This window comes from Caretta caretta, chromosome 1 (genome assembly GCF_965140235.1).
Source record: "Caretta caretta isolate rCarCar2 chromosome 1, rCarCar1.hap1, whole genome shotgun sequence".
Classification (NCBI taxonomy): Eukaryota; Metazoa; Chordata; order Testudines; family Cheloniidae; genus Caretta; species Caretta caretta.
In genome coordinates this window covers 221131665-221145036 of record NC_134206.1, presented here as the reverse complement: position 1 = coordinate 221145036, position 13372 = coordinate 221131665, and the positions used below count along the sequence as shown (strand labels likewise).

The following is a 13372-nucleotide window of genomic DNA, read 5'->3' as shown; positions in this document are numbered from 1 at the left end:
AGTGAGCAAGGAAATGTCATGGTTAACACGCACAAAACTAGGCTGATATTTAGTGAGCCACTCGGTTCTGTTCTTGCAATAAGCAATTAAAAAGAAAATAAAAAAAACTTATATGGATCCAGATTGCCCGGTGCAGCAGAAAGTCTGGAGCGATTTTGTTTGGTCGCTGTAACGAAGAAAAAGAGAAGCTGTCATTTTGTGTGTGTGTGTGTGTGTGTGCCCTATACAAGGGCCTCCTGGTTCCTTGTTAGCTTATAGAGGGGGGAAAAAACGCGTTTGATGTTACATCTGACCAGCTGCTGTTCTCCATAATAACAAGAGAGAATACTGCCTGCCCTAGTGAGTTGCGTCACTTTTGCTTCAACTTTAGGCTAGAAATCAAGAGAGCGAGAGAGAGGAGAGAGAACTTTCAAGGAAGCAGGAGGGAGCTGGAAAGCCCTGCAGCCTGCCGCCCACCCACTTACCCCTCCTCCTTTGCCCCCTCCTTCCCCTCCTCCTCCCCCCCAAAAACTTTTCCATCAGAGAAAGAGGGAGATCTCTTTGGAAACATGGAGCTGCTGTGCTGCGAGGTGGATCCCATGCGGAGAGCTCTGCCAGACCCGAACTTGCTCTATGATGACCGCGTTTTGCACAATTTGTTAACCATAGAAGAGAGGTATCTGCCCCAATGTTCCTATTTCAAATGCGTCCAGAAGGACATCCAGCCCTTTATGAGGAGGATGGTGGCGACCTGGATGTTGGAGGTTTGTATTAAATTGAGAGGCAGAGCTTCCCCCCCAATCGGTCTGTCTCCCCTCTTTGCTCCTGGTTCGGGATTTTAGGGGGCTCCTTTGCACGGGAGTGGTGGCTGCAGAACTCACCCTTTTGCAAGCTCCTGAGTTTGTTTTGTCCCTTCTTTTCTTGCAGTGTTTTGCCCCAGATCATGGTTTTTGCTAATTCATTCAGTGCTTTTCTGAGGGGGGAGGGGGGAAGGCAGACGGGGATGTGAAATGGTTGAGTCTCGGTCGTTTGAGTGCGAACCTGTGAAGAAAACTGCCCTTCCGGGGCTGCTGCTTTGCAAAGAGGGGTGCAAAATGGGGGAGAAGGAAAGTTGCAAAAGTCTTTGCAAAACAAGGAAAAGAAAACCCTCCTCTTCCCCCAGGCTACTGGATCTGCTCGAGTGAGGCTTTTATGGCGAGGGGAGCTGGTCCAGATGCCGTGCAAAAAACAAGGGGTGACCGATCCCCCCCCCCCCGATTTTTGCCCAGCAAGTATTTCTGTGCCCACGTATGCAGTGCTCAGGACGTGCCATTTTTTCGCCATGTTGCTTTGCATGCAACTCTGCTCAGAAGCGCCGAGCCGCCCCCACCCCAAAAAGAAGAGATCTGAAATACACCCCCTTCTCAGCACGGCTGGACCCCAGCTTGATGGGAGGCTGCTGGGGCGCCCGGTGAGCCGGGGAATCCCTCCCTCTCCCCAATATTTACCCTGCAAGGGCGGCTGTGGGCCCAGAGCCCTCCAGACTTTGCAGCCTTGCGCTGGCCCCATCATTTCCCCTTAAGATCTAGCTTTGGGGGGACCCCTCCCCGCCCATCCCCCCCAGGCTGGGAAGCCCAGACCCTCCTCTTGGTTTTCATGTGAAATTTGCCCCTTTCCCCCCTGGGTTGGATTTTTGATCATTTTTTGAAACCATTTTCTCCTGCTGAGGATCTAGGCTCTCCCCACCCCACCTCCCCCCCTTGCCGAATCGCGGGCCCAGGGCTGGGGGAACACCCCGCTGGGGAATTTTTACAATTGTCGGGAATGATAGGGGGGTGCCTGGGGATGCCATCGCTCCAAAAACAGGGGCCCCCGGGGCGGTGTAGATATTTTTATTTATTTTTTGAAAATATGACGAAATCCAAAAAGGGCAAAAAAAAAACCACCCAAGAAAAAATTGGGTCGCAAAGTCTGAGGCGGCTGCTGCTGCTCGATGGGCTTTCGGCTCCCACACTGTGACTTAATTCATTTCTTACTGAATGAACCAAAGGAATGTGAAAGCCGATTGACAGCCTTCCCAGCCTCTCCAGAGATCGCCCCCTCCCCCCAATCTAGCAAAAAAAAAAGAAAAAAAAGAAAAGTAAAATCATTTAGAACCATTGGTAAATTTCATGTGATCACTCATTCTCTCTCCCTCTCTCTCTCGCTTTCCTCCCCACCCCCACTCCTTGATTGCAGGTCTGTGAAGAGCAGAAGTGTGAAGAAGAGGTTTTCCCCCTAGCCATGAATTACTTGGACAGATTTCTAGCTGTGGTGCCCACCAGAAAGTGCCATCTGCAGCTGCTGGGGGCAGTTTGCATGTTTTTGGCCTCCAAGCTGAAAGAGACAATCCCCCTTACTGCAGAGAAACTTTGCATATATACGGACAATTCCATCAAACCCCAAGAGCTGCTGGTAAGCAGCCCCACTCTACCTCCAGTGTGCCCCCCCTCCCCCATCAGCGCTTGTCCTGTCAACCTCCCCCCTCCTTCCAGGGCCCAGCAAATGATACATGTCTCAGCCCCTTTATAATTTTTTTAACAATATTTGAAAAGTTGAAGGTGTTAAAAGATTTTCCTGCACTGATAGTGATCAAGATAAGTTTCCTGTATGAAAATAGCATGATTGTTTGAGGGGGAGATCTCCCCATTCCTTTTGAATGTCCTGTGTATAATTGCCTAATATTTAATAGCCTTGTCCTTTTCCTGTTTATTTAACACAATGGTTAGCAAATGCCCTCAAAGGGAATCTGAAGGCATTGGTTACTGTTTGTGTTTTTTAAGAGATTTATATATAGTTAGCAGAAGATCTCTTTTTGATAGCATGCACATACATATATGTACATGTGTTTAAATGGGCAAGAAACTTTCTGAGCTGGGTTCTTTGTAAAGGTGCTTTCTTTCTGGTGCTCTGGTGCTGCACTGCCATCCAGTGTCAGACATGCACAACTGGAAATGACCTCATCTTTGAACCATTGCCAGAATCTCTTCTGTTTGTAGTTTCTTTTCTGCTTTCAGTTTTAAAGGAGCTGTCTTCAATCTGAGGAAATTTTTAAAAACCCATGTTATGTCACTTGGCTTTATTCAGGTTAGGTACCAAATAAAATAAATATGCAGGAGGATTTTTATCACCCTTTGGAAAATTTGCTTTCAAACTTTTTTCACTATTGATGCAGTAAGCCTTGTTTCTAAATTTCTTTCATTTATGGTTGAATCCTGCTCCTATTGAAGTCAACGGGAATATTGCTATTGATTCTAGTGAGAGTAGGATGGAGTGCTTCATACTGTGAAATTAACAAATTGCCTGTACAAGTGACAAATTTATAACTTAGAAAATCATGGGTAGCATTTGTGCCTTTTTTGTACATGTAGTTCCCAGTGTTAACTCAATAAGGGTGGTTTCAGAGTAACAGCCGTGTTAGTCTGTATTCGCAAAAAGAAAAGGAGTACTTGTGGCACCTTAGAGACTCACGAAAGCTTATGCTCAAATAAATTGGTTAGTCTCTAAGGTGCCACAAGTACTCCTTCAATAAGGGTGAAATTTATCGAAATTCAGCTCTGTTAAGCGTAATTGCAAAGAAGGGCCTCCTCCGCAGTGAGGAGCTCAGGCTCAGATCTTAAGGTGAGAGAGCTGAATAAAGTTACTTCTTTTTTAAATGCTTTCTGATTAAATAATATTTGCATAGTGCTTTTAAGATATAAAGTACTGCGTTAAGTGCTAAGTATTATTTGTTTATAAGAGTGCATATTTCAGTCAAATAGTTCTATTCTCACAGATCCTAATTTGTAGGATCTGGCCCTGAATTCACACAAGTACTTCTTATGTGAAAAACCCATTGAAGCCAGTGGAGTTCCACCCTGTGGAAAAGTTGCAAAATCAATCTAGAAGGAAGGGCCTTGCCCCAAAAATGCTGTTGTGCTTAATGCACTGTTAGTAGTTCCCCCAGTAGTTCTACCTAGTAGTATTTTCAATAAATACTGTGGCCTCAATTCAGGAAAGCGCTTAAGCACATGCTTAACTTTGTTGATTTCAGAGGGAGTTAAGCATGTGCTTAAAGGTAAACACATGCTTAAGTGCTTTGCTGAATAAAGATGCTTTCCTGACTTGGGGCTTGTGTCTGGTAATAAGTGTTAGAAAGATCAGTCCTTCATGAATTTAATTGTCATTTTATTAAAATATTTTATGATTTTCCTTGAGAAATTATGTAGGACTGGTTTCAGGTTATCCTTATGGAAACGTTTTAGTAGAAGATTTCCAGGTTTTGAAGGGTTCTATATTATCTGAATAGCAATGTTTCTGGTGCAGCTGTTATCTATTAAAGTAGGGTTCTTCTCTGAAAAGTGACTGTAAAAATGCCATTGTGGGGTTCCATGTTTATTGTCTCTCACAGATGCCAGTTCAGATCGACTAAGTTCACAAGTAAAAAAGATGTTTTTTCCAATCGCCAGCCCTACAAACTCAACCTGGGCTCTGCAAGTGCTGCTGGCTTTCTGCAGGCTCATGCATCCTGGAGATTAAAGAGTCTATAAATGGAATGTCGTTAATAATTCTGATGATGCATGAAGTGGAGTGGAATCCAGCTCCCTCTCTCTGATCTATGAGGCCTCTGTAGGACTAATAGCAGTAAAATGTATGAAAAAATTATTTTAGAGACTAAAGGAAGGAAACATGGCTCTGAAGGCACCCAAGGAGCAGATCTGTTGCCTGAGAAGGTGCCATTTTTATATATAACTGCTTTTAGAAGTATAACCACACTTTAAGGGCCTGAACCATCATTCCTTGTGCACCTAAAAACTTCTTGTGACTTCTCTGGGAATTTTGTGTGTGCAAAGAATGCAGGATTGGGTCCTATGTGGTACATGGTCAGATGTCATACAGTCTTCTTGGATGTGTCGTATGCATTTCCCTTCTGCAAAACTTGCTGTGGCATAGGTGAAATACCATGTGAAGCAAAGGACATCTCTAAAACAATTGTGGAGAAAATGCCGTGTTGCTAACTTTTCCAGTGGAAAAAGAAAATGTATGTGTTGCTTATTTGTGTGCATAGTTATCCACTGGGCTTTAAATGGCAATAAATTAAGCACTATAGCCATTTAAAATAAGTTACTAGGGAAGGACCACAGTGACCTTGGCAATATCTAATTGCAGGATAAAGTTTATGGGTGGGCATTCAAAACTGGATACAAAAAAAGTAAAATCTTGGCAGGAGCTGCCAGGCCTCATTATTTTCAGTGTAGCTTGACATTTCCAGTGTTTAAAAAAAAATGAAGGAAAAGCAAAGTCAACAACTTCAAAGCTTCAGAGGCATATTGAAAAAAGGTTTAAGCAAAACCAATTTAGCAGTGATATAATTACAATCAGTAAAATGAGTAAGCTTTTTGTTCTTTTTCGTCAGGCTTGCCTATGGTTTTTCTTTTTTTTTCTTCCTTCAGGAGTGGGAGCTGGTGGTGCTGGGAAAGTTGAAGTGGAATCTTGCAGCAGTGACTCCACATGATTTCATTGAACACATTCTAAGAAAACTGCCTCTACCTAAAGACAAGTTGCTTTTGATCCGGAAGCATGCACAAACATTTATTGCCCTTTGTGCCACAGGTAAGACAAGGTGTTTTGAGTCACTGCTTCCTGCTTTTAGTGGTCTGAGAAAGATAGATTACAGCCAATGGTGATACATAGGGCCCTGTCCTACATCCCTAGCTCACATGGGAAGGCCCATTGAAGACGATGGGACTATTCACATAAGGGCTGCAGGATCAGGCCTTGAGATCGTATGTTTGCTAATGCAGAATTCTTGCACTGGAGAACAGCAATAATGAGTTAAATCACTGTGGCCTGATTGTAGCCAGCTTTCATTGAAGTCAATGGAAATACTGCCATTGAGCTCAGTAGATGCTGGATCAGAACCTTTGATTTTTCTGCTTTATCTGTTCATTTTTTAATTGGTCATAGGTGGTTTCTGGGGACAGATATGGTACATCCAATAATATCAGAAGCTGCGATGGAATGTTAACAGGTTCTTTATGAAGTCTCTTGTTCTCTGAATGTTTTCATGTATTATTATAGGCACTTCATTCTTTAGTATTGTACGGAAAAAGATGAATTGGGGAGAGCATTTTTTGTTTTAAATTGCCAAATATATATGTTATAATGACATTGCCAAGGTGAAATATTATATGTAAACATATGTCTTATTTGTGATACCACTAGATTATGGAAGGAGAAGGAATGGAAACAACATCAACATTTGTTTTGTGTCTGTGACACTTTTTAAAAAAAAACAACGCTTTTTTTTACTTCACTCCAAAGTTAACCAAGAAACTAGGCAGTCATTTTCACTTTGTGTTTATGGACAGTCGTATTTTCTGCTTCTCCTGTGTTTAGGTTTAACATACACCATGGAAATGTTTAAATAATTAAATTTAATTTCGTCTTTACATTTATTTATTTAAATCTTCAACGTATTTCTAGTCATTTTAATTTATGTAAAAATCCTTCTTTCAAAAATAAAACCTAGACATTGAGCCTTAAACTACTTAACAGCGTCCCTATTAAATTCTGCATCATGCTGTTGTTGATTCAGATTCAGTTGCTTACAATAGGTCTAGTCATTAGTTCTTTGAGGAGGAGGCAGAATTACATACAGTTCAGTGACAATCAGTCATGTTACAGACGGAATGTATGGGGCTTTTTGGAACAGGGATTATTTCTGCCTATGAACTTGCGCAGCATGTAGCAGAGTGGAGTCTAGACTGGGCAGTTGAGGTGCTACCATAATATAAATAATTACTATTATTTAATGGCATTTGAGAGTTGATAACCGTCCTTTGCACAGTAGGCTAGTTCTGCTACTTGTATAGATTTTAATCTTTAAATACTAATTTTATGGACTATATAAATGTATATGCTTTAAATTTGATTAACTTTTTAACCATTGAGATTAACACACACAAACACACGACTAATACACACACACACCTGTGTGCGCACACAATATGTGACAGACCCATGGCTGACATTGTCAAATGTAGACTTCAACTTTCTTTATGCTGTGTTTACATTGTGGGGACTATAGCAGCCTCGCTATATAGCATTTATGCCGGTATATCCCCGTAGCGTGGATGCAGCCTACGCTGGCAGAAGGGTTTTTCCATTGCTGTTGGAACGCCACCTCCCCAAGCGACAGTAGCTAGGTTGATGGAAGCGTTCTTCCATCGATATAGGTACATCTAAACTTTGGGTCCGGTCAACATTTTTTACACCCCTGAGTGTTGTAGCTGTGTCAGCTTCAGTTTTGCGTGTTCACGAGACGTAAGTCTCAACTCATAACTACCCATCCTTTTTGTTTTTTAAACACCTTTCTGACCTTCTTCTACTGCCATCAGACCCTTTATTCGGGCAAGACTCCATTGAATTCAATGGGAGTAATGCTTAAGGACTGCAGGAGCACTCTTGGTCATTTATCAGCCAGTTTTGGCCTGATGAACTCTTTCCTTCAGGATTTATCGGTTGTTATGTATATACTGGCTTCACCTCTTCTAGTGTCAGCATTAGGGGGTTAATCCTAACATCCCTGACTTCTTTTCTCTCCTGGAAGCTCTTGGTGTTTCACAGGCTCTCCTGCCCACACATCCAGTAGTTACAACACCCTCGCTGTAGCTTTGGTTCTGCCATCAGTGATCAATCCTTCGGCACTTTGGGTTTTGTTCTTCTCCAACCAAGCTGTTCCTGCCTTTGCTTTGGTGCACTCATCCACTAAAGCAGTGGTTCTCCAGCTTTTTCATTCATCAGGGCACTTCGTGACAGAGAGATGACCAGACTTCAGTCTCCAGTTCCCTACTTCTCAAAATTATTCATACTGCAGATCCTTGGAGGGCCATCAACCGTAGTTTGTGCACCAGTGTCCTAAAGCCTGGGTACCTCTCCATTCTCTCTCAACGACTTCTCTGTCTGTTGACTCCATTCCCTCCCAAGCAACTATCAATATATATCACTCTATTCTTTACTCAGCCAATGACCAGTTTGCACCTTCCTCTATCTTGTATCTCCTCCTACCCTTTCTGTGTTCTTTTGTGCATGGATCCTGTTCATGAATTCAATTCCCTTGGCTTGATCAGAGCTCCTTGTCCATCAGGAGATATGGAAAGCCCAGTGTATTGTATATAATCTCTTCAGAGTCCGTGGATTATCACTGTGCACACTGATGGGACTGGCTGTGGACAGTGGAGTACCTTCTTTTCCTCCCATCCCGTTCGCCACAATTTGTTGTGAGGAAATGATTACATTCGCTTTTCAGGAATCAAAAACATGTACATAACCTCACTACAGTTTCAAGATTGGGGGCCTCATTCCCCCTTGATTTACTAGCAATCTGGTATTGCTGTATTATTTGTTTTACAATAAATGCCACATTTTTGTTATAGTTCCCCTTCTCAGCTTCTCTCCTCAAAAGCGTTATTGTTCTTGTGTATGAAGAAAAGTTCCTTCTTGTTGGACTTTCTTCCGACTCTAGTCCTTGTCACCTTTTCTTGCTCTTTACTTCATAGCTATCATCAACCACTCCATCGTCACTTGATTTCTTTTCCCTTTCTCACACAAAACATCTTTCTCAGTTCAGGTAAAACCTACTCTTTTATATCGCCATTTACCCTTTCTGAGCACGGTGGCCTCCTCCAACCTATGACCATCTCTCACAGTACAACTTCCCTAGCCCCTTTTTGCCTGGCTTTTGACCTTTTCCCACTACCAAGATTGACCCTCTGTGGGTGGTTAATGACCTTGCCGTTGACCGTGGATCATAGATTCCTCTCTTTTCACTTCCTGTTTGACCCCAGTGCAGCTTTCTTTACTATCAATCACTTTCTCCTCTTGAGTGTCTCATGTAAGAAACTGGTGTCTCCTGCACTTTCTTCCTCTAATTTGAATCCTAGCTCTTAAGGTTTTCAAGTTTTCTCCAGCCGTGACCAGCTGTGATCTCTTGTCCTGTTCGCAGTCCCATAATCCTTTGTGTCAGCAAAGGGATTGGCGTCACAGCAAGCAACCACAGCTAGTTTTGGATGGGAGTGCTGGGTGGACAGTGGTGGAGTGTTGGATTGTGATGGGTGATTAGGGTTGCTTTCATTGGAGAATGCCTTAGACATGATGGTCAGGTATGCAACCCCATGCTCAGGGTGTCCCTAAGCCTCTGACTGCCAGATACTGGAGTTGGATGACAGGGGACAGATCACTTGCTAATTGCCCTGTTCTGTGCATTCTCCTAAAGCGTCTGGCATTGGCGACCGTCAGAAGACAGGATACTGGGCTAGATGGACAGTTGATCTGACTCAGTATAGCCGTTCTTATGGAGAGGAACTCTGCCCTCTTTTGCTATCTAACTTTTTCCTCCTAGGGTTAGATAGTAACCTTAGATGACATACTATAGATGACACCCATTTCTATATTTCCCCTTAACTCAATCCTTCATCTCCTTGTCTCCCATATATTTGTTTGTCTTGACTCTGGGGCCTGTTTCTGAAACCAGTTGCATGACGTAAATCCAGAGTGTCTCCTTGAAGTCTGTGGAGTTATTCCAGATTTACATGAGTGCAACAGACATAAGAACACATCCCTCTCTTTGCTGCTGGCTGCCCTATAACATCCTGCTACTGAATTATTTGAAAACCCGGAGCTCATCTTGAGCATAAAAAGCTCTCTTTGTTCCTCCTCTCTGACTCAGGTCACACCCTCTGTAACCTAGACCTTAGCCTGAAAATTGAGGTCAAAAATCTCAGGGTCCTCCTTGACCCCAAACTTTCGTTTCCCTTCCAAGGCTTTCTTGTCTTTAAATCTGCCTATCACCACCTCCTGAACACAGAGTTCGCCCTTACCCTGACACTCTGCCTCCGCTTAAATCCTTTCCCATCCCTTAATCACTTCCTGTCGTATCTATACTTCCCTTCTTCAGTGGTCCTGTACATTTTGATAGGTGCCGGATTGCTGTGTCCAGATGCTCCCTCCACAGAGTGGAGCTAGATCGTCGCTTATCCTTTCACCTTTGCAGGCTCCCGAGTTCAGTATGGAGTTGTTCTTCCACGTGTGTTACCCTGTCTGCTTGGAGCTAGCACACTCCAAGCCATGGAATGGCTCCTTGCGGAGCCAAAAGATGCATTCGTTTCAGAGCTGTGTGCTGGACATCCCAAACTGTGGCTGGAAAGAGGAACAGTCAGCATTTCGTTGACTTGAAATCTCCATTTGTTCCCCCCTCTTTCAGGTCTGTCAGAGTCCAGATTGCTGGCTCCCACCTTATGTTATGTTCGCCTATGAGAGGCAGGAAGTGCCAGTATTTTAAGGTAGTGCTGCCCCATTTACTCCAAGGCCTCCAGGTAAACAGATATTTGGATGAAAGTGGAGGCAGCCAGACCAGGCTTTGGACATGCTGAGCGCCGAGTCACGAGCCCCAGATCACAGTGAAGAGAACGTGGCTTGGTTGTTCTGTTGTGAGAGAGGGCCGTATCTGTGCCTCAGGACATGCCCTGGGCACCCCTGCTATGTTCAGTCTTCACCCAGCCTTCCCTCTTTCTGACTGTTTTGAGGGCCATTGTGCTGAACTCTGTAAGGTGCTGTCCCTTCAAAAGAGAATACATGGTGCTATGCAGTAACTCTCAGCAGCAGCCTGGATTTTCTAAAATCAGTGGAAAAAACAATGATACAATAAACGCTTTGCTGCAGATATTAATCTTTTGAAAAAAGCATACAGGGTGAAGTGGCCATGGTTACATGATTATTTCTGGTATAATGGGGTCTGAAAGAGGCATAGCCATACAGCACTGTTGAGACACAAAGAAGGGTTTTTGATAATTCAGGGGAAGGTGGCATATAGCAATATATCAGGCTTCACAGCAAAACAAACAAAGGCACAGTCCTGCTGCTGTTAATGTTTTGCCATTAGCTTCATTGGGGCACAGAATCAGGCTCCAAATATGGTATAACTACATCTGAAGAATCAGATAAGACGCAGCAGATAGAATATCACCACATATGGAATCCTTTCCCACTCCCCCCAACTCTAGCCAGCACTAACAGTGTTGCAATTGATTAAGAGTATACAATAACACTTTCATATCTTGGTCAATACAATTAATACAGAGGCATAGTGTGGCATTTAGGGGCAAACCCACTCCCTGCAGCTCCGAACCTGAGTTGCTGGACTTGTTACTGGGAAGATGCCTGGGGGGAAGTGGAGGACTGGATCCTTCTGCTGCTAACCCTTTGTATCAGACCCTCCCTGGCGTAAACTGGCATAATTCTATTGATTTCAGTGGGGCTGCTCTGACTTTCACCAATTATGGCTCTGGTCGCTAGATTTTTCATTTGTACAGGTTCTAACAGAAGGTGGGTCTCGATCATTGATCGGGGTTCCTTACTGCTACCAAAACACGATAAATAATATGAATAATAATAATAATTAATAAGCAGAATAACCATCCACAAAACAGAGCTCATGATCTGCTAAGCAGCATGTTCTGTTAAGCTGCCATATTATACATCGTTACTTGGATCATGTTAAACATACTTTTCCCCATTTATCTCCTATGAAAGGCAGTGGTACTGACTCCAAACATTAGTATTCAGGGTGCTTGAATATTCCGTCAGACTTTCCTTGGGGATTTCTGATCAAAGCCAATATAGGGTCATATCTAATTTGTCTTATTTATGTGATCAGTGACTGAAGTCACTGGGACTCTTCAAGGCAAATAGAATTTGGTCTCCGTCCATCCTGTCTACACAAAGGAATGAAGCACTTACATCGGTGTCATGTTTGCTTAATAGCCTTTTGTTTGGTTGTACGTGGTTCTAGTACTTAATTGCTAAAAAATGCTAAGAAATGGGCTGTTTTTGCCTTTTAAAAACAAAGTAGTTAACGTGGAAAATATAAATGCTATGTCTACTAAAAATACAAGAGCAAGAAACTTACTGACGAACACAGTAGAATTCACAACATGGATGCATAATAAAGAAAACAATACACATACTGTCCAACTGAAGTTGGATCAGAACCTGGAACAATTAAACATACCGTTTAGACTCCTCCTCTCGTTTCCTCCAAACTTATTTTTTCAAATATTGGGCCACGTATGTCTCTGGGGTTACAGCATTGGCTGGGTGGAGTTTCATGATGGATTCATTTAGCCCGTTTATGTTTTGGAGAGTAAATATAATTTTCAAATTGGATAGATTGCTGACCTGATTCTGTAGTCCTGTTGTAGGCAGGGTGGATTTGATTTAAATCATGATTTAAATCGCTAGTCAGGAAGACTCGATTTAATCATGGATTTCTACATAAAAGTGCATTCTTGTTGGTTGTGATAACCTTAATACATATTCTTCACAGGTAGAGGAACTTCATTAAAATATTCCCAAACTGGGTCTCTTTTATGGCCTGCAGCCATTATAGGTTTTCCCTTCTAGTGAGAGAAATGTATGGTAGATCTCAAATCAATGAAGGCCACACTCAGAAAGACCTCAAGACTTCTGGAATATGCTGCTCAAACAGTTTCACTTTTGTTTCTACCGCCTGTCCCTCCCTTCTCAAATTTAACTCCAGACGTCTTCTCCTTGTCCAGATCTATTCCGCCCCCAATAATCTTCTATTCACTGAACGTTTTAAAACTTTGCACTTTTAGAGAGTGGTAAGGGATTGACTCTGTGTATACAGATTTTCAGAGGGACAATAGGGTTGAGGTCTGTTATTTCCCAACTCTCTATATTATTTATTTAAAAACATTTTTGTTGTTAACAAGCATGTTATCTCTGGAGACAGAAATCCACAGTTTGAGAACTGCAAAACTAAGCATCTCTGATGCTGAGTCCCATTGGGTAGATAGAAAGATTAACCTAAATAATCTATACAGAAGTTCCTGGAACCCCATAAGATTGGGTCCCTAAATATAATTAACTATTGGAACTCATTTGCAAAACTTTTCTTAAACATTACATGAATATATTGTCTCATACTGTAGAATTATAATTTATGATCCCTATTCCGTGATGAGATATCTTTAGATAGGTTTTTTCCTCAAAAAGTATTTTCTCAAAAAAATCCGATTTAAATTAAAAAAATCTGATTTAAATTTAAAAATCATTGATTTTTATCCACCCTGGTTGTAGGTAAAACTTCCAGTGACTTCAGTTGGAATTCTACCTACATCAAGACAGGAACTGCAGACTCTTCATTTGTAACACTGAGAAAAAATTCTTTACTATATCCTAGAAATGAAATCTACCTTATTATAAAGCTGAAACCAGGACACTCACAAAAGGTAATTGTAAGTAGGTAGGCTTCCCACATTGCTCCTGACACAGTGTGCACGTACACACCAGATATTGTTCAGACTTGCAGGAT

At 42.4% G+C, this 13372-nt stretch overlaps 1 protein-coding gene across 1 annotated transcript in view; it reads left to right on the top strand.

The window, feature by feature from the left end:
* The first annotated feature begins 305 nt into the window (after positions 1 to 305).
* CCND2 (cyclin D2) overlaps positions 306 to 13372 on the top strand; it is a 55474-nt gene continuing 42407 nt past the window's right edge. The window contains exons 1-3 of the mRNA XM_048823711.2: positions 306 to 743; positions 2197 to 2412; positions 5430 to 5589. Of these exons, the coding sequence (XP_048679668.1) occupies positions 549 to 743; positions 2197 to 2412; positions 5430 to 5589 (571 nt within the window). The 5' untranslated portion in view covers positions 306 to 548. The remainder of the gene's footprint in view (positions 744 to 2196; positions 2413 to 5429; positions 5590 to 13372) is intronic.